General features: G+C 44.5%; 1 protein-coding gene across 6 annotated transcripts in view; it reads left to right on the top strand.

Annotated features, from left to right (window-relative positions):
- The window catches only part of SH3PXD2A (SH3 and PX domains 2A), a 269,424-nt gene that overhangs the window by 185,132 nt on the left and 61,604 nt on the right, over positions 1-22,688 (top strand). For 2 of the 6 annotated variants that reach the window (XM_052798569.1, XM_052798567.1), the window contains exons 7-8: positions 575-622; positions 9,775-9,906. In XM_052798569.1, coding sequence (XP_052654529.1) covers positions 575-622; positions 9,775-9,906 — 180 coding nt within the window. Of the gene's footprint in view, positions 1-574; positions 623-5,638; positions 5,906-9,774; positions 9,907-22,688 lie in introns of those variants that run through there. The other 4 variants (XM_052798568.1, XM_052798571.1, XM_052798572.1 and 1 more) reach the window with 3 other exon arrangements.

The raw sequence follows: 22,688 nt of genomic DNA, 5'->3' as shown, positions 1-22,688 counted from the left end.
TATTCATTGGTTAAAAAATTGCATTTGTAGTTATACTTTGAATGTACCTTTATTGGAGCTTTGTACTCTTTTTTCTATGGAGTATTATTTGTCTGTTGTTATTTTCCTTAATACTATTCCAGGGTAACAAAATGCAAATGCTTGTGGAAACTTGCATGTGTTTGCTAAGCTTAGTCTCTGTGAGTTGCCTGTTGGTCTTTTGGGGATCATTAACAGCTGCAAAGCTAAATACTTTTGCAGGTCTGAGGCTTAATAAGTCAAACTGTCTCTTGGTATATATTCTCCGTCCTACTGGGAATAAGCTCAGAGCATATCTTACTCTGAGATCTCAAAATTGGATCACTGCAGATCAGTTTCATAAGTTCTGCAAGTCCCCTAAAACATAAAAATTAACTCAGTAGTTCTTACACTTGACCTTTAACTAAGTCCCCATCATGCCAACACCACTCTTAAGAAAAACTTAACGTTTCTTTCAAAGCTGTCTTGACTAACTTCCAAACTTTCTGATACGACTGTTCTCTTGTTTCTCTAATTACTTTCTCTTTTCATGGCTGCCCTCTTCTTGGATTTCAAGTTTGGATGTCCAGTTTGTCTGAGACTCCAAAAAAGAGTGTCGCTCCAGGTAAATTCTTTTATCTTGGTGTTCTGCATGCTATTAAAAAAGAGAAGTCTGTAGCTCAAACTGTGTGTGGTTTTGGAGTTGTCTTGAATGTGAGTCTCTGACAGTGGATATCCAGGATCTGTTGTCTACTTGTGTACTGGTTTTTCATGATGGATGACTTCTGATAAGGAAAAGCTTTGCTTTTCTGACTGCTGCCTCACCTTGATGTTGCTGCTAGCAGTGGATAGTAGTTTGCTGTGTTATATCTTCCTTGCCCAACTCAAAGCCACAGTCCAAAGCAGCTTCCCTTCTTGTGTGGGTTGACCCTGGCCACAGTTAAGTGCCTGCACAGCTGCGCTCTCACTGTCCGATGTGGGATGGAGGAGAGAAGAGGAGCTAAAGTGAAAAATCTTGTGGGTCAAGATAGAGAGAAACATGACTATATGCTCCTTGTTCTTCTGAAATGCTGTTTTTCTTTTCCACAGTAAGTAGAGAGGGTTTTATGTGGAAAACATAGGGCTATGAGGAAGATGCAAAATTTTCATGGGAGCATCAGACTCCTTGTCACAAGGAGTTGGGAAGGAGGAGGGAGCGGGGAAGCAACTTTTAAGTGAGCGGTCAGGGTCTGGGGAGTAGCAGTCCAATACAAGGCAAAAACTAAGCTTTATAATATAAGGTATCAGGACTTCTCTTGAGTAACCAGTGGATTTCTTCTGCAAATGTTTGTCACCTGATGTGGAATACAACAGAAGAGGTCTTTTCTTCATTCAGACTTAGGAAAAATGATCATGAGCCGTAGACCCTGTGTCTGTACAGGATGCTGGCCTGGTCACCCAGAGGTGGTTCAGGCCACACATAGGTCTGGAGGCAAGGAAAGATGGAAACACTCCTGCTGCTTTCCATACCAGATTTGGTAAATATTCAAGTTCATGCCCTGTTCAAAGTTTGTGAACAAAATCCTGCCATCCTCAATGGATGAGTGCTTGCTTGTCTGAGGTTTTTAGTAAGCAAGACTGCTGTGATTTCAGAAATACTATCCTTGACAGAAGTTGAATATATCCCTGTGGGGTTCTTCCTGATATTAGCAAAAGAGGTCTAATTTCAGGGGGTGGTTGGATATAAAAGTGCAGAAATATCTGAAGTATTCAGTCACAGGAGCCTGGTGATTGATAGGTCACCAGGGAGTTCAGACAGAGAAACAGAACGAGACTGAGCGGGACAGAAGCGTGTTGAGGGGAAGACAGAAGAGGTGGTGTCACTTGGGAAGAATGACAAGAAGTCCTCAGATTACCTGGCTGGGGGATGAGGCTGGGTTTCTCTGATACTCTACATCTGTTGCGACTGTTTCATGTTGCTATATGTAAAATGACAAATTGAATGCCAAGGCTTTCATCCTTCTTGAAGGGCAAGGAAGTTAAATCTTTACTAGATACAAATTTCTTCCCTTCTGCTGACTGCTTTTAGCTAAATGCATCTTACTAGTTTGGCTTCAGAAGAATCTGTGCGTGATGATGGGGCACATGTAAGTGATTAATTGCATGGCGTGGTGCTCGAGAAGGTGAATGTTGAGACACACTCCTGCTCAGAAGTCTTCTGGTACATCTGGCAGGTTCTTAGTCCCCATGCTGTTCCAGTTCACATGGCCTTTCGGTTTGCTTCTCATCCAAATGAATCCCCAGTTTCCAACACAGTTACTCTTCAGTCCAGACGTGTCATGGGCTGTATCCTAATGTGGCAGGCTGACGGAGCAGACTTGAATTTGAATTTGATCTTTACCCATGTAGTAATACCTGTGCCCTGGGCTGGGGGTTGGAGATTAGAACAGAAGTCAGTTTTGTGCTGCCTGAGCTCCAGCTGAGGGCATGAACCTGCTCCACACAGTGGAGACTCTAACCAAGGATTGCAAGTGGTTTAATTTCCTACTTTGGAAAAAGACAGGTGCCATGCAGCCATATTCTGAGAGGTGCTGTGGTGGGGCACTAGTTTGGGTCACCCCAACTGCTGTTAAATTCCTTGGCTAGTCTGCTTTGTGCCATGTGGAGTAATGTCAATGCGTTGCACCAGTGAGCAGGACTAGGGAAGATGCCAGAATATATAGGTGACTTCAGCCTAGTGGAAGACCCTGTCTAGCAGCTGTGTGAAAATCTCCAAGCAGTTTAACAGATTTGTGTGCAAAATACTGAAGTATTCTTAACTGTTGCTACCTGTAACCTAGTTGGTTGGAATAGCTGTTCAGAGAGCCAACTTTCCAAGAAGGAGTGGAAAGACGACTCAACTTTTTTTTTTTTTTTTTTTTTTTCCCTTTCACCCTCCTGCCTCTAATTTTTCTTGGCTCTGTCTTAAAACCTAGCAGATCAAAAATAAAAACTAAAAATCCTGAGACTAACAAGCTCCACTTGGCAAAGGTCAGTACTGAATTTCTCCATTTGTCAGGATTTTGTTGGAAATGCTGCTGAGGACTGTAAAGAAGGAAGAACTGAACTGGAGCACTCGCTTGAGAGAGCGCCTGCCATTTACCATGGGCCAAGCTTGTTCCTGACACACTCCCTGTGGGGGCTGTGTTTTGCTGCTGCTTTTAGCTGTGTGTTAGACACGTACTCCGGTGCTGGAAGCCACAGTCTACCCTAAAGCTGCCACTTGTCCCAAACTCTTGAAGGCTTATCCAGATCTTGGTTCTCAGAAGTGCTAGAAAATACTACATGTGCCTTATGCTGGGAAATGAATCCAGGCATCAGGTTAATTTTCTGCTGCTATGATTGCTGGTCATATTCCCTTCTTGGTGGCAATGCACGCTGTTGGCTTGGGCTCCCTGTAGCTGTTTGTAGCAGCAACCCAGGGGGCTAGGAGGGAGTTAATGCAGTTCATGGAGTTACCATCTATACCAGGTCTCTGCATGTATAGCCAGAAGGATGATAAAGACTAGAGTTTTAGCTACTCTGCAAGGAAGCTATTGCCCCATGTACTGAAAGGCTTGTAGAGCACATGAGCTCTGTGGAGTTGAGGAAGATATATGTATGGATGCTCACTTATGGAGAAACTTCTTGTATACTAATCATGGCTGCTAACCTGGGGTGAGAGGGTTTGCATGCTGACCTGGCCATCACTGGTTGCATGGTGCTCAACCTTATTTTATTCTCAGGCGTTCTTTGGTATGTGGACAAGGTTTTAGGCCAAACTTCTCTGGCTTTAACTCTTCTGAATTACTTAAGCGGTCAGATCCAAACCCTTCCCTTTCTGCTTTTAATCCTGTCTGCTTAATAGCAGGGTGTCACCTGCTTCTGAAACTCTTTTCTGAAAATGCAACAGAATTGCTTTGTTCTTTGTAAAAGGGCTACCTGGCCGAGCTCAGGAAAGAACTACAGAAATGATAGTGTGTTAATAACCCATTTGATAGACTTATGTGAATATTTATCTATAATGAAGCAAAGGGATTTTTGCCAGTGCTTTTTTATTGCTAAGACCTGGAGACTGGACTGGACTTGTACTGAATTCCTTCAGTTACTATGGGTGGTGCTGAACTTCCGTCTCCGTCCCTAAAGCTTTGTGGCTCAGGATTGCTACACCAAGAGCTGTTGATCTCTGAAGTTAAACACTGCTAGGATTGGGGGGATTCCTGTCTGGCAGAAGGGATGGAGATGAATCCCCTTTCCTATTGCCACAAGCTGTGAGTGGCTTTTAACCTCCAAGAATAATGGATGTGCAAATATAGCCTGAATTTTGTTAAGTGCGAAGGGGGCTGAAGAGTGAAAGGCTGGAGTGCAGGAGTATCCAGGAGATGAGTCAAAGGCCTGATTGTTTAGGGCATATTAAGAACAAAACCCAAAAAGAACAAACAAACAAAAATCCAAAACAAAACAAAAAACCCTCACTGAATGGAAGAGAGATCCTAGGCTTAGAAACATGGTTTTGATCTGAATCTGTATTGTCCCCAAGGAGATTTGTAGAGGGCTTCATCAGTCTCATCCCACTGCTTACTCTAGGAACTGGTTATTTTAGGAACTGCTTTTCTGAGACTCCTGTGAGATCGTGCAGCTCTTGTGTAATCTCGTGTGCTTTACGTGGTAAAGTCTGTTTTTCATCTTGTGTGCAGTAGACACTTAACCCAATTTTTAGGCAGACCTAAGCTCTCTATCTTAAAATACTTGGGGATAGATCACTGGTGGAAGGCTGAAAGAAAACATGCGGTTTCAACATGTTTGTTTCTCATAGTGACATGGTCCTTCTGATAAGAAAGAAAAGAGGTAGAGTTTTTAGGGGAGGAAAATCCCTGTGTTTAGAGCTGGGTATATGTTGTGAAGGGATAGACTGATTTGAGGATTTTAAGTAGGCTTGCTGCTATTCTGGGTATTCTTTTTTCTTTTTTTCTTTTTTTTTTTTTCTCCTTCCCCAAAAGGAGTTTTCCAGAGATACATAAAGGCTTACCCTTGAAGAATTGGCTTTAACAAGAAACCACAGGTCTAGATCCAAGCTACCACAGTTACTCCTCCCTACGTGCAGAAAAGTGTGAAGCTCTGACTTTATCATATGGAAAGCTGTGACACTCGGGGATGCTTTCTGCCAGACACCCCTGCGTGCAGACCCTGCACGGGTCCTCAGCAGTTGTGCCCAGGTCGGAAGAGCTGGACTACCTGCCAGTTGGTTGTTCAGCTGTGAATCATCCTTATGGCGTTCACTGACCGTTTCTGTGGTTTTGGCTTCTTCTGCAAAACTTCCACTGACCAGCCCAGTACTAATTCATTTAGTCTGAATCTGTAAACACTTGATTGATAATCATAAAAGGGCAATATAAAAGCCTGTGCGCTGTATGGATTAAAAGAGCAGACATGTTTATAGCCTGATAACAACAGAGTATTCTGGCAAAGATCAGGAGTCTCAGATTTCCATATCCAGATGATTTTATTTTTGGAGTCCAGTTGGTGGTTTTAATTTTTGGCTATTGCAAAACCATCGTAGGTCTTAGCTGTTGCAACATAGGAGGAGGAGGAGGAAGACGTTGCTTGGAACGGGTGCTCTGCGCTCTTATTTAGGAGGCTTTCACAGTAGTTGCTGGTCTCTGAGTACAGTGGGAGGAATGATGCTCCCTCCTCGCTGCCTGGTGAGGGGGACAGGGCGCAACTGTGTCACTTAATAGTGCCAGCTGTGAGGGGCATGGATAAGCTCCGATGACATTTCTGCCCAGCCCCAGGAAGGGAATCGTTGAGGTGAGGAGCGGGAGGATTGTAAAGTGGAGCCCTATGGAGAGGAGGAGGGCTATCCTCAAGACTTTAACCAGGAAACGGACTCGAGGCAAAAAGAAACGGAGAGGCAAGCAAACTCTTATTTCAGCCAGCGATCTATCGTGTGCTCTGCTCTGGGGAGGGCTTGCAAGTTGGAGCTAAACCAAAACACTAATTCTGCTTTTTTGGGGGAGAGGAGGGGGGAACTCTACCTGGCACGTGAGCCTTATCCTGTCCTCTGCTCTCTGTTTCTCCTGCCTGGGCTGAAGAGGCTTTTAAGAAAGTGGGGCTGTAATGTCAGGGGGGCATTGCAGTGTGCATATGAGCTTGCGGGGGAACTTCTGCCACTCTGCATCCCTCTTCTCTGGCGTGCTTCACACTGAGCAGGCTGTTACTCTTCGATGAGATGCTGCATCCTGTGTTACAAATTAGACCTGAGCTAATTGGCAGGGATGCGGAAGTGCCCACGGCAGCATGTGTAATTGGTGCTGTGCTCTTTGTAGTGTTGCCCATCTTGTTCTTTTTGAATCCCCTTTGTGGGGAAAACCTGCAGTCTGATGTAACATACCAGCAATGTTGTAGGCATCCTGAGTGTCATTGAGGATTACTTCATCTCAAGATGCTTGTGGGGGATGGAAGGCTGAGGAGGGTTAAAATTTTTTACCCTACTGACCGTAACTGAAGGGAATACAGTAACAACCTAAACCAGCCTACCCAGAAAATGTTTAAGGCTTTTGATTGCTGGGAGGAGCTGTTTCTCTGTCTTCTTTCTTCCTCTCCTTCCTCTTTCTTTCCTCCTTTACTGTTACTGAAGTCTTCCCCACTGTGCAGTGCTTAACCCTGGGTGAGCATCACTCTGAGAGCCACAGGGACCACACCGCTCCAGAGGGGATATCATCTAGACATGATCTGCCGTAGCTGTAAATGAACAAGTTTGTTTGACCTTGGTTACTTCCTAGACCAAGGAATTTATCACTCTACTTTTTTTGTCTTAATAGGAGCCCTCTAACATTTACACAAGCTTCTGTTAAAACAGTCTCTTAATTGTATATGTTGCACCAGCCACTGTAGTGACAAATCTTCCTGCAGCAAGTACCTTTTCCAAGGCAGCACAGAGTAAATGGCATCCTAAAGTCCTGCTGGGTTTCAGATATGTGAGTGCAGATATAACCTAACTTGCCAGGCTGTTGTAAACCCACTTTTTTTGGAGCTAGAGCTGCGGAGGTGGATTTGAAGTGCTGCTTCTCCGGGTTTCCTGGCAAAGGCGCTCCCCTGGCACATGGTCCCTGGCTTGGCCTCGGTGGCTGATGGTGGGGTGTTTGCCAGCCTGCACTCCAGCCTCGTCCTCTCCTTGTTCCCAGCAGGGAATCACAGTGTATCACAGGAGCACCGCTCCTGCCACCAAGCCAGTGCTGTGTTTTGGGTTTTCCTTGCTCTACTCCCATGAAAACTGTCTAGGAGATTAGAGGAAGTAAGATGGTTGGGATGTCTATTTAGCAGGTAGCTTCCTGCATGTCCCCTGCTCCCTCTGCCACTGTTCGGTCCCTCCTTTTGCCTTTCCACACACCTAATTCTCTGCTGATGTACATGCATAAATGGCTTTTGTTTCTGGTTAGAGAACTGGCATTTATCTTATGACTAAAATGAAGTAGGGGTTGTGGGTGTTACTAGAATAAATACGTTGGGGGAAGATGATAATGCTGCCCTATTCTGGACTGGAGAAGGGACTGTGTGGGAAGCAGTGTGAAACAGGGGAAGGCATCTCATCACAGTCTAGATAACCCAATTAGCACTGGTTTAAAGCAGAACACACAAGTCAAGTTGATTCATTGTGAACAGAAACATGATGCTTACTTGGAATGCACAGCTATCGTGAAAATTTTTATTATAAATTTCAGTGTTGTCAGTTCATGGTCTTTTCCCCCTATTCCTGCTACTGGCTGTGATTCAACTATCTATAGAAAAGCTAAATCTCTTAAACACAGACTTCTAGAGGAGATGACTCCTCTTTAAAGAAAATTAACCTACGTAACCTGAGGAGAGTCAGAGGCACGCTTAGGGAGCAAGGAAGTCTTCTAATTTTCTGGATTTCTTAAATCTGGTCCAAAGGGAGGTATTGTGATAGTGTTTCCTTTCAGGAAATGGTTGAATTAATTGCTTTTTGTTCTAGGATTTTCATTTCACAGGATGCTGTTTTAATGGCTGATGCATTCTTTACCTCTCTCTTGGCAGGGATGCTAATTATTTGTCTGTAGAATCACTTTGCATCTTCAGCCTAAACACATATGAACATGCTGCGTTTAGAAACACAGTGCTGAGCATCCTGTGCTTGGCTGTCAGTCCCCTGACTTGTCTGGTGGAGTTTCAGACCATGCTGCTTCCTTCCCATCTCTTGTAGCCAATTTGTCTTCAGAGATTCAGGAGACCTGGAGTCTGCTCCTGGCTCTGCCCCCGTCACGTGAAATGGGACTTTCAGCAAGTCATACATCTGCTTCTGTCTCCGCTTTCCATCTGCGTCTTAATCTAGAGAGACAGGAACTGCCTCTTAATATGTAAAATGTATAATAATGCTGTTGGCCCAACCACTCTGCCCTAATACATGCTGCTGTAATTCAGGAAACCTGTAAAATAATTTTGCATTAGGGCATGTTGGCTCTTAGACAGAAGTTGTAGGTGCTTTTTGCTCTGGTCTGACACTTTGAAGAGTATATGAATAAGGGCGAATTAAGAAACCCTGATGTCCTAAAGGTTTTCATGACTTTTCAAGGCAGTTTCCAGGCAGAGCACAGTCGGTTTGTGCCTGGGCTTGGAAGTGCAGAGGCCCCCATCTGCACTGTTTGTGTTGCACCGGAGAGCCGAGATGCATCTCATGTGGCGAGCAGCAGCGCAAGGAGGTCTCCCTCCGCGTCTGGCACAGCGGTGTGCCTGCCTCGCGGCTCCACCCCAAAATGCACAATTTCGGGTTGGGGGTAGAGAAGTCAGAAATCAAAAGAACCCAAGAAGAAACTCCAGGAATGTGGGGGAAGGGAGGAGAACGGTTATTTTGCACCTTTTTTCCGCCCCTCTATGTGTGAGAGCCTACTCTTGTTCATAAATGGCTCTGATAGCTGAAAGCCTGCGGTACAAAGAGAAACCGAACAACTGGAGAGGTTGGCTCCAAGGGCTCCAAAAAGGCGCCGAAGGGTGATGGAGAGGGGGAAGCCGGCGCACACTGTGCCCTGGTCCCGCTCGGGGCTGCTCTGCCGTGGGGAATGCGGAACTGCGGAGCTGGCGGGGGGCAGGCGGGGGGTGGCCGTGTTTGAGCAAGGATCTGGCGCTATAACTTTTTTTTTTCTTCTTCTGTTTCAAGTAAACACTCTTCCCCGCCCTCCCCTCTCTCCCTCCACCCCACCTCCCTCTCTTTCAATCCTGCTCATGTGTTTCTATTTAAGGGCTGCAGTGCGGACGAATATGATTGGCATCTACAGCCCCCTCTTGACTTTCAGCTCGAGCCTTTAGAGTGGAGAAGGAGCTGAGCCGCCAAGGGGAGAGCTGTTTTTTTTTTCCTTTGGGTTTACTGGGGGGATGGCTCAGCTGTGGATTTATGCTGCTTCTGCCCAGGATTTTTCTCTCTGAATGGGAGCAAGGATTGTGGAAACCATGTTGGGAAGAGGTTTATTTTCAGAATCCATCATGAAACTTTGCAACTAATTCACTGTTTTCAGCTTCTTTTCGTATTTTTTTCCTCCCTTTTTTCTTTTTCTTCTCTCCGATGTCCCTCTGTGCTGCTGGGTTGTGGGCCAGAGGAGGCTGTTTCTATATGGCCAGCCATTTGGGGATATGCTGCGAGCCAAGGTTGTTTGCTGATTCGCTTGGCTCTGGTGACAAGTTGGCCTGTCGTGAATCGGATGGACGGAGGTCGCTCTCAAGGAGCCATGGCTGGAAGCTGGCTTACGGCTTGCTTTTTCCCTTCCCCAGGTGCTGATGCTAGCTCCGAACCCATGATCCTGGAGCAATATGTGGTGGTGTCCAACTATGAGAAGCAGGAGAACTCTGAGATCAGCCTGCAGGCTGGAGAGGTCGTGGATGTCATAGAGAAAAACGAAAGCGGTAAGACACGTTTGCTGCTTTTCCTTCTTCCAATGGTCCAATTTTTGCATGTGTTCCTCTTCTTTCGGTTTCCTCATCACTACTTGTAGCTGTACGTTAGCTCCATCTGGTACAGTTACTATGTCTGGCTGAGGATGTTGAAGTTTCTCAATGTTGATTTGGGCTGGGGGCCAAATGTTGCCTTCTACTGTAAGAATGTTTCATAGGTTTTGTGCATTAATTAGCCAAAGTACACTAATGGAAAATGAAGGTGAGGGCAGAGAAGGATCTGCAGCTAATGAAGCTAATGTATAGTAGACTGATATAGTTGCCCTGCTGTCTCTTCAAGTCTCTGTCAGCATTTCCATTACTAACTCCCTTTTTGGAGGATTTATAGGATGAGTGTTTAAAAATTGCTTGGGATGAAACTTGGCTTGACAGCCGAGCCCGTGGCCCACAGCTCGGTAGGGAAGGGAGAGAATGTGCGTAGATAAATACGTGGCCATGCAGTTTGAAAACTTCTTGCAGGAGTGTTAATTGGGGAATTTTGAGGCAAGGAGGCAGAGGCTGTCATGTAAAAGCAAGATGAAATTCCTTCTGCCATCCATGGAACAACCAGCTTCCACTTGGAAAATGAGACTTTTGGCAAGTGTTCGTATAGATGTCTTTTTTGTACGTTAACTCTTGGATGCCTGGTAGCTTTCAGTCAGGCTGAACAAATGCAGGAGACTGTGTGCATGTGCATGGTTGGAGCAGGTTAGCAGCTGGTTTGAGTAACTGCCTGTCTTCAGCAGCTCCCCCTCCTCCCCTCCAGCACTCCCTCTGTATTAATCCAGAGCTGTTGTCCAGGACTAGTTTCCAGCCCACTCGTGACTTGTGTGTCCTCATCTAGAGGAACTGCTGGCATTTGGAGTTGTTCAAGCAAAAGCTCGTGTCGTGGTAGCTCCATGTGCAGGGCTGTCACAACTGGCTGGCTCTGGAGTGTGTGCTGGGCATGCCAGAGCTTGGGGGAACTAGGGCACCCTGATCTGGGACTCAAATCCGTCTTCCAGAGGTCTGAGTCATGTTATCCGCAATGCTGACCATACATTGTAATTTTTTTTTTTTTTTTTTGGTTCTTTTAATGGAGTGGTAATTTCTCTGCTGTATGAAAGCCTGATGCTTGTTTGGCTCAAAGCAATGCAGTTAGTTTCTGGCCGGTGATTTAGCGTGGTGTCCAAAAGGATAGTGTGTGGAAATGCACTGGCTAGTGTGAACAGAAATGCCTGTCTCCTGGGTACTGACTGTATCACTTGCAAAACTAGTAGAGGCCAAAATGCTCATCTGCCCCACTTTAAAGCAATCATTATGATTGAAGGGGGGAAAATGTCTTAACTTCTTAAACTGTGTCTGAGCTAGTGGACAAGCATCCTCTCTTCCAAGCTTGATGGCTCCTCATTGTCAACAGTAGGTGTTGCTGCAGTCGGAACAAGCCTGGTTATTGTGGCAACTTACATTCATATCCGATGATATCCCTGTCTTGGATAATGGCTTATGGAGCCAAGGGAATTTGGCTGTTAAATAATGCAAGAAGTGTATGAATTCCAAATTACTGTTCCTTTGTGTTTACTTTTAGTGTGGCCTCTGCCTTGCATGGTTTACATCATATTGTATTGAACCATATAGTATGTGGAGATATAAATGGAGAGTGTCAGGGTTTGAATTTAATTAGTGGGTCTAGAAATGTGACTCTTCTTAGGAAACATCCTTGAATTTGGATTACGGTTCTTAAGACCATATTCTGATGCTTAGCAGCCAGATTTCTTAATGTCCATGTAAACAAGGAAGGAGGTCTGAAGCCGTGAACTCCATGCTATGATCTTGCCCTATATATTTATATATATATGTATGTATGTATAAGAGATATATATTTTAAAAAATCCTTAAGTCACAGATTGGTGATGGAGAGAGCATCATTTGCTTTGGATGCTTGTCTAAACTGTTCTGGCAGGGAAATCATGTTTTAGTTGTTCCAAGAACGGTGCTCCACACATACACTCTTTCTCTCCCCTAGGTTAGGGATACCACAGGAATGACTTTAACACTATGACTTCTTGTCTCTTCAGCTGTAGCTGAACCTATGAATGGTGTGTAATGAAACTAGCAAAAGTTTCTGAAGTGTCAACTTTTAAAACTCATGAGTTATTGTTTGAATTTCAGTGTAGGCAAGCAAGCAAGCCTAGTAGATGCACTTATGACTTCTAAGAACATGGGGATACACTTTTCAAGAAAATAAGATTATTGGACTATGCACATGTGTAGTAATTCATCTGACTGTATGGTTATGTTGGCTTCCTAAGTGTTGTGAAACTATAGCTGCAATTGTATAAATTAAACTTGTTCTCCTGATCCAGACGGACAAAGGTGATGTAAAGTATTATGGATGTCACCTGCAGCAGGGACAGTTTCTTCAACGAAAGGAAGGAAGTATGGCTAGGTAGCTTGTTAGCTGTGTGGCTGAGAAGTCCCATCAGACTGGACAGTGTGCATTGGATGCGCTGCTGGGCCAGTATCTCAAACTTCCTTGTGTGTATATATCCGTATATCATATGTCCGGTTTGGGGTTTTTTTAACTGTGCTTTGGGGAAGCTAGACATGAAAAGGCACAGGTGACTGCTTGATTTTAAAACCTTGCCTGAATAGGGTTGCTTGCTAATGCCTAGGGACACTTAAATGGTTCTTTTGTTTCCTGGAGTGGGAAGAACCTTAACTTGGCTCTGTTGCATGGCTTCGTAGGGAAGAAACACCTTCTCTTTACTGGTCAAGTGGCCCTATGCTTTTTACACAAGGAAGCTCAAAACTAGTTTCCGAACAATGGTGCCTGTTTCATGTCCTGCTGGATTTTTTTCTTCTGAACACTTCTAGGGCCTGAGCAAGCGTCACCATCTCCTCTGATGGTTGCCTGCAAATTGTGTACCCCCCTGAAAGGAAGTAAGCTCTGCTTTCAAAGGCCAGTGTATATAGGGCAGAGGTAGAAGGGAAGGAAAATCTGGTGTCTGATTTATTGAAGTCTTACCTGGTTATCATCAAGCTACATTAACTTCATGTTAAGTAAGTGTGTTGCATTTACTGTATAGTATTATTCAGTGTTACTTTTCCCACAGATGGTATTTAAGGCATCTCGCAGGCAGATATGCACAAGCCCATTCGGTAGAGCCTTGTCTCATACTTAGTTTTCTTTTTCAGTAAGAGTTGGATAAGGTTGTCTTCATTATTGTGCCAATGGAAGTTATGACTTGGACATCATTTGAAGTTGAGACTTCTGTTCAGTATTATGACTTAAAAGCAAGGTCAGCATAGCATATGTGGTGAATAATTCTTGAAACCCTTCATCTCTGTTATGAAGCCCATGGGTCACTGTCACCCAACTGTTGCTGCAATTGCCATGGAAGCAAACCTTGCTGGACTGAAAGAAATCTGTAGGATTTCTATACTTCAGAACAAATTATTTAGTAACGTACCAGCTCTCAGACTTCGATGCTTGGTTTTTGCAGCAAATGCCTATCTTGGCTCAACAAACAAAACAACAAAAATTGTCCTTTGACCTTAATTCTAGTTGTATGAGCAGAAGACCCACAGTGTGCCTAATGTATCTGATGGATATTTATCTCTTTCTTTTTTCCTTAGCTGAGGAGGAAAATCTGCATGTAGCAATGGTCACAGATGCATCAGGAGAAGAACAGAGGTTTACAGTCTCTACAGATGGTGTCTAGGAACAGGCTGTAGTTCCAGGGCTTGTGTTCCTTGCTGGAAGTGACTGTGATTTGTTTAAAGGCACTGTGTAACCAGCCTACACTGTCCAACGCTATCTAAACATTTCTGAGCTGTTTCAGAATAACAATGTGAATAGTTGACTCAAGTCTTGTCTGTCAAGTACCTAGGCTTCTTTTAAACCTTAACTGAAAAAGCCTTGTGGAATGACTTAAAATTGTCTCTCTGCTGCAGAAAAGAAATGTTGTGACTTTAAAGCAGGAATCCGACAGAGATTTCTTTAAGGTAGAAGGGGGAGGGACTGGGCCAGAGCAGCTCCCTGTCTGCCAAGTTTTGCGTGGATGTGGCTTGAAATGGTCAAGCTATAAACTGTGGCAGCAGTGTTTGCAATGGAAAACCTGACAGGCGGTGAAGTATAAGCGTACTCCGGAGCACCTCTGCCTCCGCTGCTGCTCTACTCGCAGGCAGGATGGGTGCTCTTCCCTTGCGGCCCCCAGGAGCTGTGTCTGCAGCAGAGGCATGGTGGGATGGCATTTTCAGCTGGGCTGAGAAGGATCGTGGCCATTTCCTTTGCAATTACATAACTGCAGACCAATTTCCAATATTATATTACATGCAATACGTAAAACAAAGCTATTATGGCTAGTGTAACTTTATTGGGACCCAAAGAGATCTCTGGGAAGGGAGGCTGCTCTTCTCCCCTTAGCTGGGATATGGGATATGTCACTGAAGTATCACCTTAAGGAAGGTCTCTGCTCATCTGGGTGCCCTGGCTTAGGGGTCTTGGGACTTGCCGGTTGTCTGCACAGTGTCAGGAGACTAGTGTGTGTCTGGCAATGTGCTCTGCTCCACCATTTGGTTTCACTTGTGCTGCAGTTGTGATCTAGGAGAGGGACATAGAGAGACCACAGCTTTCTTGAGAGTGACTCCTAGGGGTGTACTGGCTTCCCTATTGCAAACTCCCTCCTCTTAGATTGAGGGCTTTTTGAATTAGGCTTCTGCCTCTTCATGGGGAACACAGCACCCTTGATTTGAAGGTGTTGCTTTCCAGGGATAAGTAAGTGGTTTTACTTGGTACCAAATTGGACCAAGATTACTTTCATGGTTTACTGCATCTTGGCTAAAGGTACACCCTTAAAGTGTTCCAGGTAGAAACTGAGAAACATGGGTTTTTTTGCAACTCATGGATCAATCTTTCATCCCTATATCCCCTCTGCCATGCCTGTTTTTGCAAGTAGCATTGATTTTTGGTCCCCTTTCTTTAGTGTTGGTGGGTTTTTTTGCTTTAAATTCTTTAAAGACCACTGTTCCTGTCTTGCACCTGCTTTCTGCTGCTCTACCCCCTTCTCTAGGATGTTGTCTTCATGATCCCTCCTTTGTACATGGGGGGAGCATGGCACTGTATGCACTGCTAGCAGATGTCTCTCAGCATTAGTATTATCTTGCAAAAGCTGGCCAAAACCCAGTACACATCCATTTATTCTAACAGGTAAGTTAGCTAGCTAGCAGTTTCCTAGGCTTCAAAAATGTGGTTGTAGGTCTATACCAAATTGAAAATGCAGTTACCGTGTTTGCTTATGAATTGACAATAGCTTTAAATCCACTGGTCAGATGTGTTACCAGACATGGTATGCCTAATTGCCAACATCATGCTTTATTTCAGGTGCAATTGTGCATGCTGGCTTTCCCTGGAAAGCTCTTTTTCCTTACAAAGCATTTCAGGAGAATGTGGTCCATCAGATGTGATGCAGGACTTGGTTTCTGTTGTACATCCAGCCCTGCCCTGCTGTTTGCTCTGAGAAAGCTATTTCAGTTCTCTGCATTTCCATTCCTTCACAGCATGGCTGTGTATTTGAATTTTAAACCTTGTAAGAGGCCATGGTCGTGATATAAAAAGTAGATACTCCCTCATACAGCAGCCCCTTCTCATCATTAGCCCTTGAGCTGTGCCTGGAATTTGAGGAGGAAAAACAAACACTTATGTAGGTTGAATACCTTTCCTCTAGCACTGGTGGCTTCATCCCAGAGGACAGGTTTAGGTGAGTGGCCACCACTAAATACCTGGGATAGCTTGTGTAACTACTCCTTTGTGCACCAGTGTTCATAATTCTCTAACAAGCAGAGCTGAGTTCAAGGAAGGACCACCCTAAACCCCTTCTTCAAAAACAAAGTTCTGTAGACTTCAGTGCCCTATTCTGAACACAGTGCTGCCTTGCTGTGCATCCTGCCTTTCTGGGCCTGTCACCAGCCCTGCAGCAGAGGATACTTGATCCACTTATGAATCAGTTCCTGTCCTGCTGCAGTTTTCTGCCCAGTGTATGTACTAAAGTGGACAAACACAGGCCATCTGAGAAGGCAGGGTGGGTGATTAGGAATTTTTGGCTAGGAGTTACTGGACAGTTGTTTAATGTCCTAAAAAACAGTGTTTGTATAAGTCCCTCCAAACAGGGACAATGCTGGCAAAGCAGAGATGCTTTTCTCCTTCAAATGCTTGCAGCTCAGGGGCTGGAAAAGGGCTTCTCTGTGCAGGCAGAGTTTCAGAGTCATCTGTGGTGAGGGTAAGGGTGCTCAATGGCACTTGCTTGTCTCACTGCAGTAGTGTCTTTGTCTTCAGGCTTTTTGGAGGTAGTGACTAAGGTTGGTTGTTCGCGCTTTGTTTTGCAACAGTGTAAGCAAAGCATCCTGTTTGTGTGTCTGTTTGCAAAGGGTGGGTTTTATTTTAAACTTTCGCTGTCTGGAAGCTGGTGTCTATGGAGGGAGCCTGGGTGCCTTGTTTTAAAGTAGTCAATGGAAATGGGGTCAATGGAGTATTGATAGGACGAACAGGAACATTTAGACTAGTCCAGGCTCTGTGCTGGCTCCGGGGGAAGCCTGAGACAAGCTTAGAGCAGAGAGGTAAAACTGGATGTGATGACTTGCTCTAGCCAAGTTCTCACTGGAGATCAGCTCCTTTCTGGGAATACAGTGCCTGACCAACCCTGCAAACACTTCAAACAGGCACTCCCTCTTCCAATGGCCTGTTTGCAAAATGTTGCATGGATGGAGAGAATTTACACTCACACCAGAAGCAGCCGGGTCAGCAGGAGATGAGGAGGAGCCCTCCTTCCTCTGCTTTTGCCCCTGGGAGCCCAAGGGTGGGGTGACACTGTCTAATGACTTTAGCAGCTGTACTATGCTGGAAGCAGCCCTTGACAGCCTACCCTGACCTCTCTGGTGATTCTGTTTTGTAAGCTATTTTCTGACCCCTTTTTTTCTTGCCTTTTTTCTAATCTTATTGGATTTTTAAATGTGTGCCTTTGCAAGGGTAGGGGGGTGGTGGCTGCTTTCTTCTTCTGACTGTACAACTTTCAGCAGGCAAAGGATGTTGGTATGGCTGAAGCCCTCATTTGAGTTTCAAGAATTTAACTTAGATTTACTGTGCCCAGAATGGAAGTGTGCCGCAACATTTCTGAAGCAGTTACCTCTGAGCTGCAGTTCAAGGCTGCGCCGTACTTAGGCTTGAACAATAAGCTATTTGAGACTGACATTTCTAGACCTGCCTACTGCTTGAGCATCACCACACCATCATCTCAGCTGAGGTTGGGAGGTTGCTGCATAAAACAAAATGCTTGAATTATGAATGCATTGTAATATTTGTGCTGCTGTCTTGTGATGTCTAAATGCCTTTCCTCTCGCCCACTTAGTAACTTACACAGCAAGTGACGTTTATTTCTGTGTTTAAGAGCTGGGAAGGTAACTATGCTGGAATCAAAGCAGGGTTGTTAATGCTCTGGTGTTTGTAGTTGTCCTCTGTCACTGTGGAAAATTACATTGTTCTCCATTGCCACCTCCAAAATACCTGTGGTTTTGTGACTGGGCAAAGGGATTGAGGTGGGCTCCTGCTTTTCTGCTGGGAATACTCGTTCCAGGCCTGTGATAAGGAGAGATTGTCCCTTTAATTGTGCTGTGACATTTCCATCTCTTCTGGGAAGCCCTTCTGCATTTCATAGACATCCTTGCTTGGTTTTCCTTTGCCCAACTTTGAATCGCAGTGTATGCTTGCTCTGACTTCTTGGTGACAAGCTCGTTATGAACACTTGAAATATGGCTGTCTGCAATGCCTAATTCTGCTGAAGCTTTCCTGGGACATCTCCAAACTGCTCTGGAGCACTGCTATAGGGATGTTTTGCTTGTTGGGATGCAGGAGTTGATTGGTGGCTTGTATTATTTGAGTCCCACTTGAGTTGGGAACAGCTGAATGTCTTACTAAAGTGACCTTCAGTGCATTCATAAAGTCTTGCTAAAGTTAACTAGTAGTGTTGTTCTGTCAGGTTCATCATGGAAGCTTTCAGTGTAGTAAGAAATGAATTACTATTTTCCAAGCAATGCTGCCTCATTTCATTCTCTCATAGAGGGAAAAGAATGATTAACAAGTAATAGGGACATAAGAGATGTCATGAGGTCATATTCTTCTAAAGCATTCTCCTCTTTAATAGTACCTATCAGATCCCCTCTATGTAGTGTTTGCTTTTAAATTGTTTTAAAGGAACATGACTCCAGATAGAGAGACAGTAAGACTGAACTTCCAATTTGAAATCATCCCTATAGAGCATATTTTCTCAAATGCTTTGGGCTATAGTGTGTGGTTTATATTAATTTTTCAGTCCCATTCCCATTGTTTGACTTAATCTTGGCCAACTGCTGTTCTGACAGGGATAGTTCAGTTATGTGGAATTGGGGTTTTTTTCCCCTTTTTATGGAGACATCTGAAGTCCAACCACTTTGACTTCTGCATTCATTTGCCTTTTCTTTAGCTGGTGTCATGTCTTTGTGGGACAACTCTCCCCCACCCTCAAATTTCTCTAAGCTGGGGGAAGGGTTATTGCTGTGAATAGGAAGTCTCCAGATACATTAAATATGCATCTCCAGGGCTGGGTTTTTCCCCCATCTCCTGTCATCTAAGCATCCCACTGAAGTAAACAGGTTCCCTTTTAAACTTCCCTCCACCTGGCTTGATGTGGAACAAAATACTACCTGTTTAGTTCTACAGTTCTCTAATCTCTCAAGAAATGGGAATGGGAGCCCAGGGAGAGGAATTCCCCTGCCTTGCAAGACCCAGCAGAGCAAGAAAGCCTTCACACAGGCAGGAGTGAAAGAGGTCCCACAAGGTGGGGACCTGCAATGCACCTGCATGCCAGGTCAGCATGCACGGAGACTTTTCTTGTCTCCAAACCACAAGAAGTGTAGTTCAAAGTGGGGAAAAAGTCAGTGTCAGCCCTTGCAAAGATTGTTTATCTGCAGCTGTTTTGACTTCCCCATATCCAAGGAGCTGAGACCCTTAAGCCCCGCTCTAGGAGCAGGAGAGGGAAAAAGCCTGTCTGGACTTCATGTTTGGTAGCTGTGGGCATGAAGTCTGCTCAGGACTTCTGAGACTGCCCTGTTAGTCTGGTTGCTGGGGAGAGAGTGGGATGTGACCACTGAAACCACGGACTTGAAGACTTAGTTGTCTATAAAGGCAACTTAGTCTCAGAGGAACGGGGCACATCAGTAAGTGCGGAGAAGCCAAGATAGCAAGAAATACTACCTTTAAGTTTGCTGTACAACTCCTGAATAGTAAGTAGACTCTCTGAGGCCCCTGAAAACTTCAATTCTGAAATTTCCAGCTGACTGCAAGTTCCCTCCTCTTTCCCTTCTCATCTAATCCTGCTGTGCTGAGACTTTATACTCAGGCAGATAGTTAAATTCTCTCTGTTTCCACTGCATACCCTGTTTGGAGCCCAGGATGGCAGGCTGGAAAGGAAAAAATTTTACACAGCATCCCTGGTTGGAGCCTTTACTCATTACCTCCTCTGTTTATGCAGTCACTGCCAGTTTCAAGACCCTGAAACCTGCCCCAAGAAAATGTTTCCAAGGAAAATCTGCTTTTCGTATTAGAATACATAAACTTTCTAATGATTGGGTTTCCTATATCAGCCAAATAGGTCACCAGCTCAGCACTGCAGCAAGAAACTACCTGAGGCCAAGAAAATACAAGGATATTACTGAGGCCTTCCAATGAGTCCTCTAGGTACCTTGTGGGCTATGTTCCTTGGGATGTGACTGCCTTTAAAAAAAAAAAAAAAAAAAATTAAAAAAAGCATTGTTTTCATAGGTTTTTGTTATGTCAAAGTTTCTTTTAAGAAAGCAAGTCATTGAAATGGCTTTAAATAAGCCCCGAAAATACTAAACTTAATGCATAGTGACTGACGTCTTCTGCCCTTTGTTCTAGTTAATCAAGAAAGCAATTGTACACAAAGACTTTGGCTCTTGTGGTGACTTTCAGGCCCATTTTCCCAAGTAAGCAAAAGACTGATGGTGCATTTTTGTTGTGTCAGATGAGGACAAGATTAATAAAGGATGGAAGAGATTTTTTTTTTTCCCCAAGCTGCACAGCAAATAAGCAGTTCTAATAATACTTTGGCAGTAAAATGGAAGCTGTAATCATTAGCAGACGCGTTTCAGTTACGACTAGTAGCATAACTCGTTACTTTTGGTTTTCATGTTAAAAAGAGTTCAGTTTCCCCACAAACCAATTTCTTGTCCATCTTCAGATTAAGCAAAACCTATAGAAGTAATTGTCTTTCTTAGGAGTTTCATAATACAATCAGATTTAGGGGGTGGCTTGACAGAGGGGTGTATGTCGGCTCTTCCCATCCACCCCTTGGTGGGACATGAGACTTTCCAGCATTCTTGATGGAGACTTCAATTATTTTTGTGGTAGAAAGATGTTGGCTCATGGCTGGATTAACTGAAGCAGTTCTGGAAGATGCAAGGGATGAGATGGGCTCTCTTGGATCTCTATTTTACTGGCTGGCTTCTTTTTACTATTTATATTGGCCGGTTTGGTTTTTTGTATCTTGATACTGTGTGACTTCATCTGAAAGTTTCACATGCAATGGGACATCACTTTATTTCAAAAGAAACTGGACTGCAGTTATACTGGCAACATAGTCAAACTTCAACTTGGTGATAATGTGAAGTATTTCCCAGACCTTGCTTGAGTCCGTATCTCCTATTTCTCCCCCGCAATGCAAATGCGTGCTGGAAAGCCCTAGCTTGAAAAGTTGTTTTAATTCTGTTCACAGAACTGCCTCCTGCTGATCTTTTCCTCTCTCCCATCGTGTGCGCACACCCTTTCTGGTAAGCGTGCTGGTGGGATGGGCTTTAATGCAAGCATATCTCCCAGTGGTTGGAGGGTAAGGGCAATGCTGGGTGCAGTCATGCCACAGACCTAGCTTCACTTTGCTTCTATATTAATACAGCTGCCATATGTTTGCTTAAGAATCCCAGACTGGTTTGATACGTGGATAAAAGAGAAAGTAAGTTGTTGCTTTTTCATGATTAGCAGCAGCTTGACTAGCTAGCCTAGTGCTGGCAGGCACACGTCTGCGCTGTCTGACGACTGTAAGATAACACCTTCATGATTTGATGTCCAGGTCTTGAGGCACTGTGCTGACTTTCAAATGGCGACCATATGTGCAGGTGAAATGTATCCTTCTTAAAGGACAATAGCTCTTAGGGAGTCTAGGTGACTGCATACAAAACCTGGCAATCGAATAACAATTTCAGTGTGCTGAAACCAAAATGAAGTTAAGGAAGCCCTGAACACAGTCCCTACTCAAACGTGATGGAGGTGATGGAGGGGTGCAGGGTAAATCTCCATGCAGTAGTGACCCTAGGATTGGAAGAACAGCATCTAATATTAAACCTGAATCATTGGCTTGAACATTGGGAAGCTCATAAATAGCACTTTAATCTCCCACATGGGCTTTTATAGCATTTGGATGTTATTGGAGGCCTCCCTCCATGAGGAAGAACCTGAGTTGCTTGGAGATACTTGACCCATTTGTTGTAACTGAGTATAGCTGGAGATTTGGGATGGGTAATGTGAACCTGGGAAGATCCATCACTGACCATTTGAAACCCTAGGATTAAACTCAAGGCCAATTTATTCAGTGCCCTGGAAACCACTTTGAAGAATCTGCATTTCTGGGTGTGGGCAGGGGGAAGACTACACACACTGACTCATGGGAGAGAAGGTGAAGCTTGCTTGCTTGTTTGCCCAAAACCAGGATCAGGAATCTGAGAAACAGTTTCTCTGAGGTTTTGTTCTTAATCCTATCTAAAATTCGTTACCGTTACTGAGAAGGAAACTCTCTGTAGAGGATGAAGAACCAAAATTAGGGGATGGCTGTATGCTGAGGGTGAGCTTGCAAATTATTCCCTTGCTTCAAGTAGACCTTCTGTGACCAAAATGTCCTTGAATAAAAGTAGAATGACCAGAAATAGGATGCTATTTCCATTGCCAGGCAAATGGGATAACTGAGCCCTATAGAAAATGTCTCTTTTGCTCCTCCTGAATACAGCAAGCAGAACTGGTTCCTCTACCAGCTACAAGTTAAATTACACACTTGGTCATTCCAGATGTCTTTGGTGTATTTTTGGAGCTGACTATATGCTTCCTGGGCTGTTAGCCTGTTGGTTTTAAAATAAGAAATGAGCCTCTGGGGGTTGGCACATGAACCCTTCCACTCAACTGGGAAGTTAAGTATCTCTTTTGCAGAAGTATCCAGGTTTGAGAGCCAGCCACTTGAAAGGGTGTTACTTTCCCTATGCCACCCCAGAGTTTTCCTTGCAAACAATCCTAAACAGAAACCAATATCCCCAAATGAGGATGCTGTCTGCAGAATGCACAGAATGTGGGAACTCAAGGAATGAATGGTTTTGGGGATGGCTTGCAAGCTGCTTGCTGACACTGGTTTAAATTTGGCTCGGGCTACCAGGAATTGTTGTGTAGTGGCATTTGAGGAAAAATGCTGGTGGCTTCAGGGAAACTTCCATTACAGATGAGATGTAGCGACCCTTTGTAATGCTGTAACAGATGCCAGTGTTGAGGCCTCCTTGCATGGTGTCCTTGAGTCGCACAAGGACCTTTTTTCCACTGATTATGTGCAGACATGGCAGAGGCTGAGTGCCTGGGCATGCACTTGCCCTTAGCAAGTATGTCTTGGGGGCAGTGCTGCAACAGGAATAGA

This window comes from Harpia harpyja, chromosome 10, assembly GCF_026419915.1.
Source record: "Harpia harpyja isolate bHarHar1 chromosome 10, bHarHar1 primary haplotype, whole genome shotgun sequence".
In the NCBI taxonomy this organism is placed as follows: domain Eukaryota; kingdom Metazoa; phylum Chordata; class Aves; order Accipitriformes; family Accipitridae; genus Harpia; species Harpia harpyja.
Note: the sequence above shows the minus strand (reverse complement) of the source record. Positions and strands in the feature narration are given on the sequence as shown.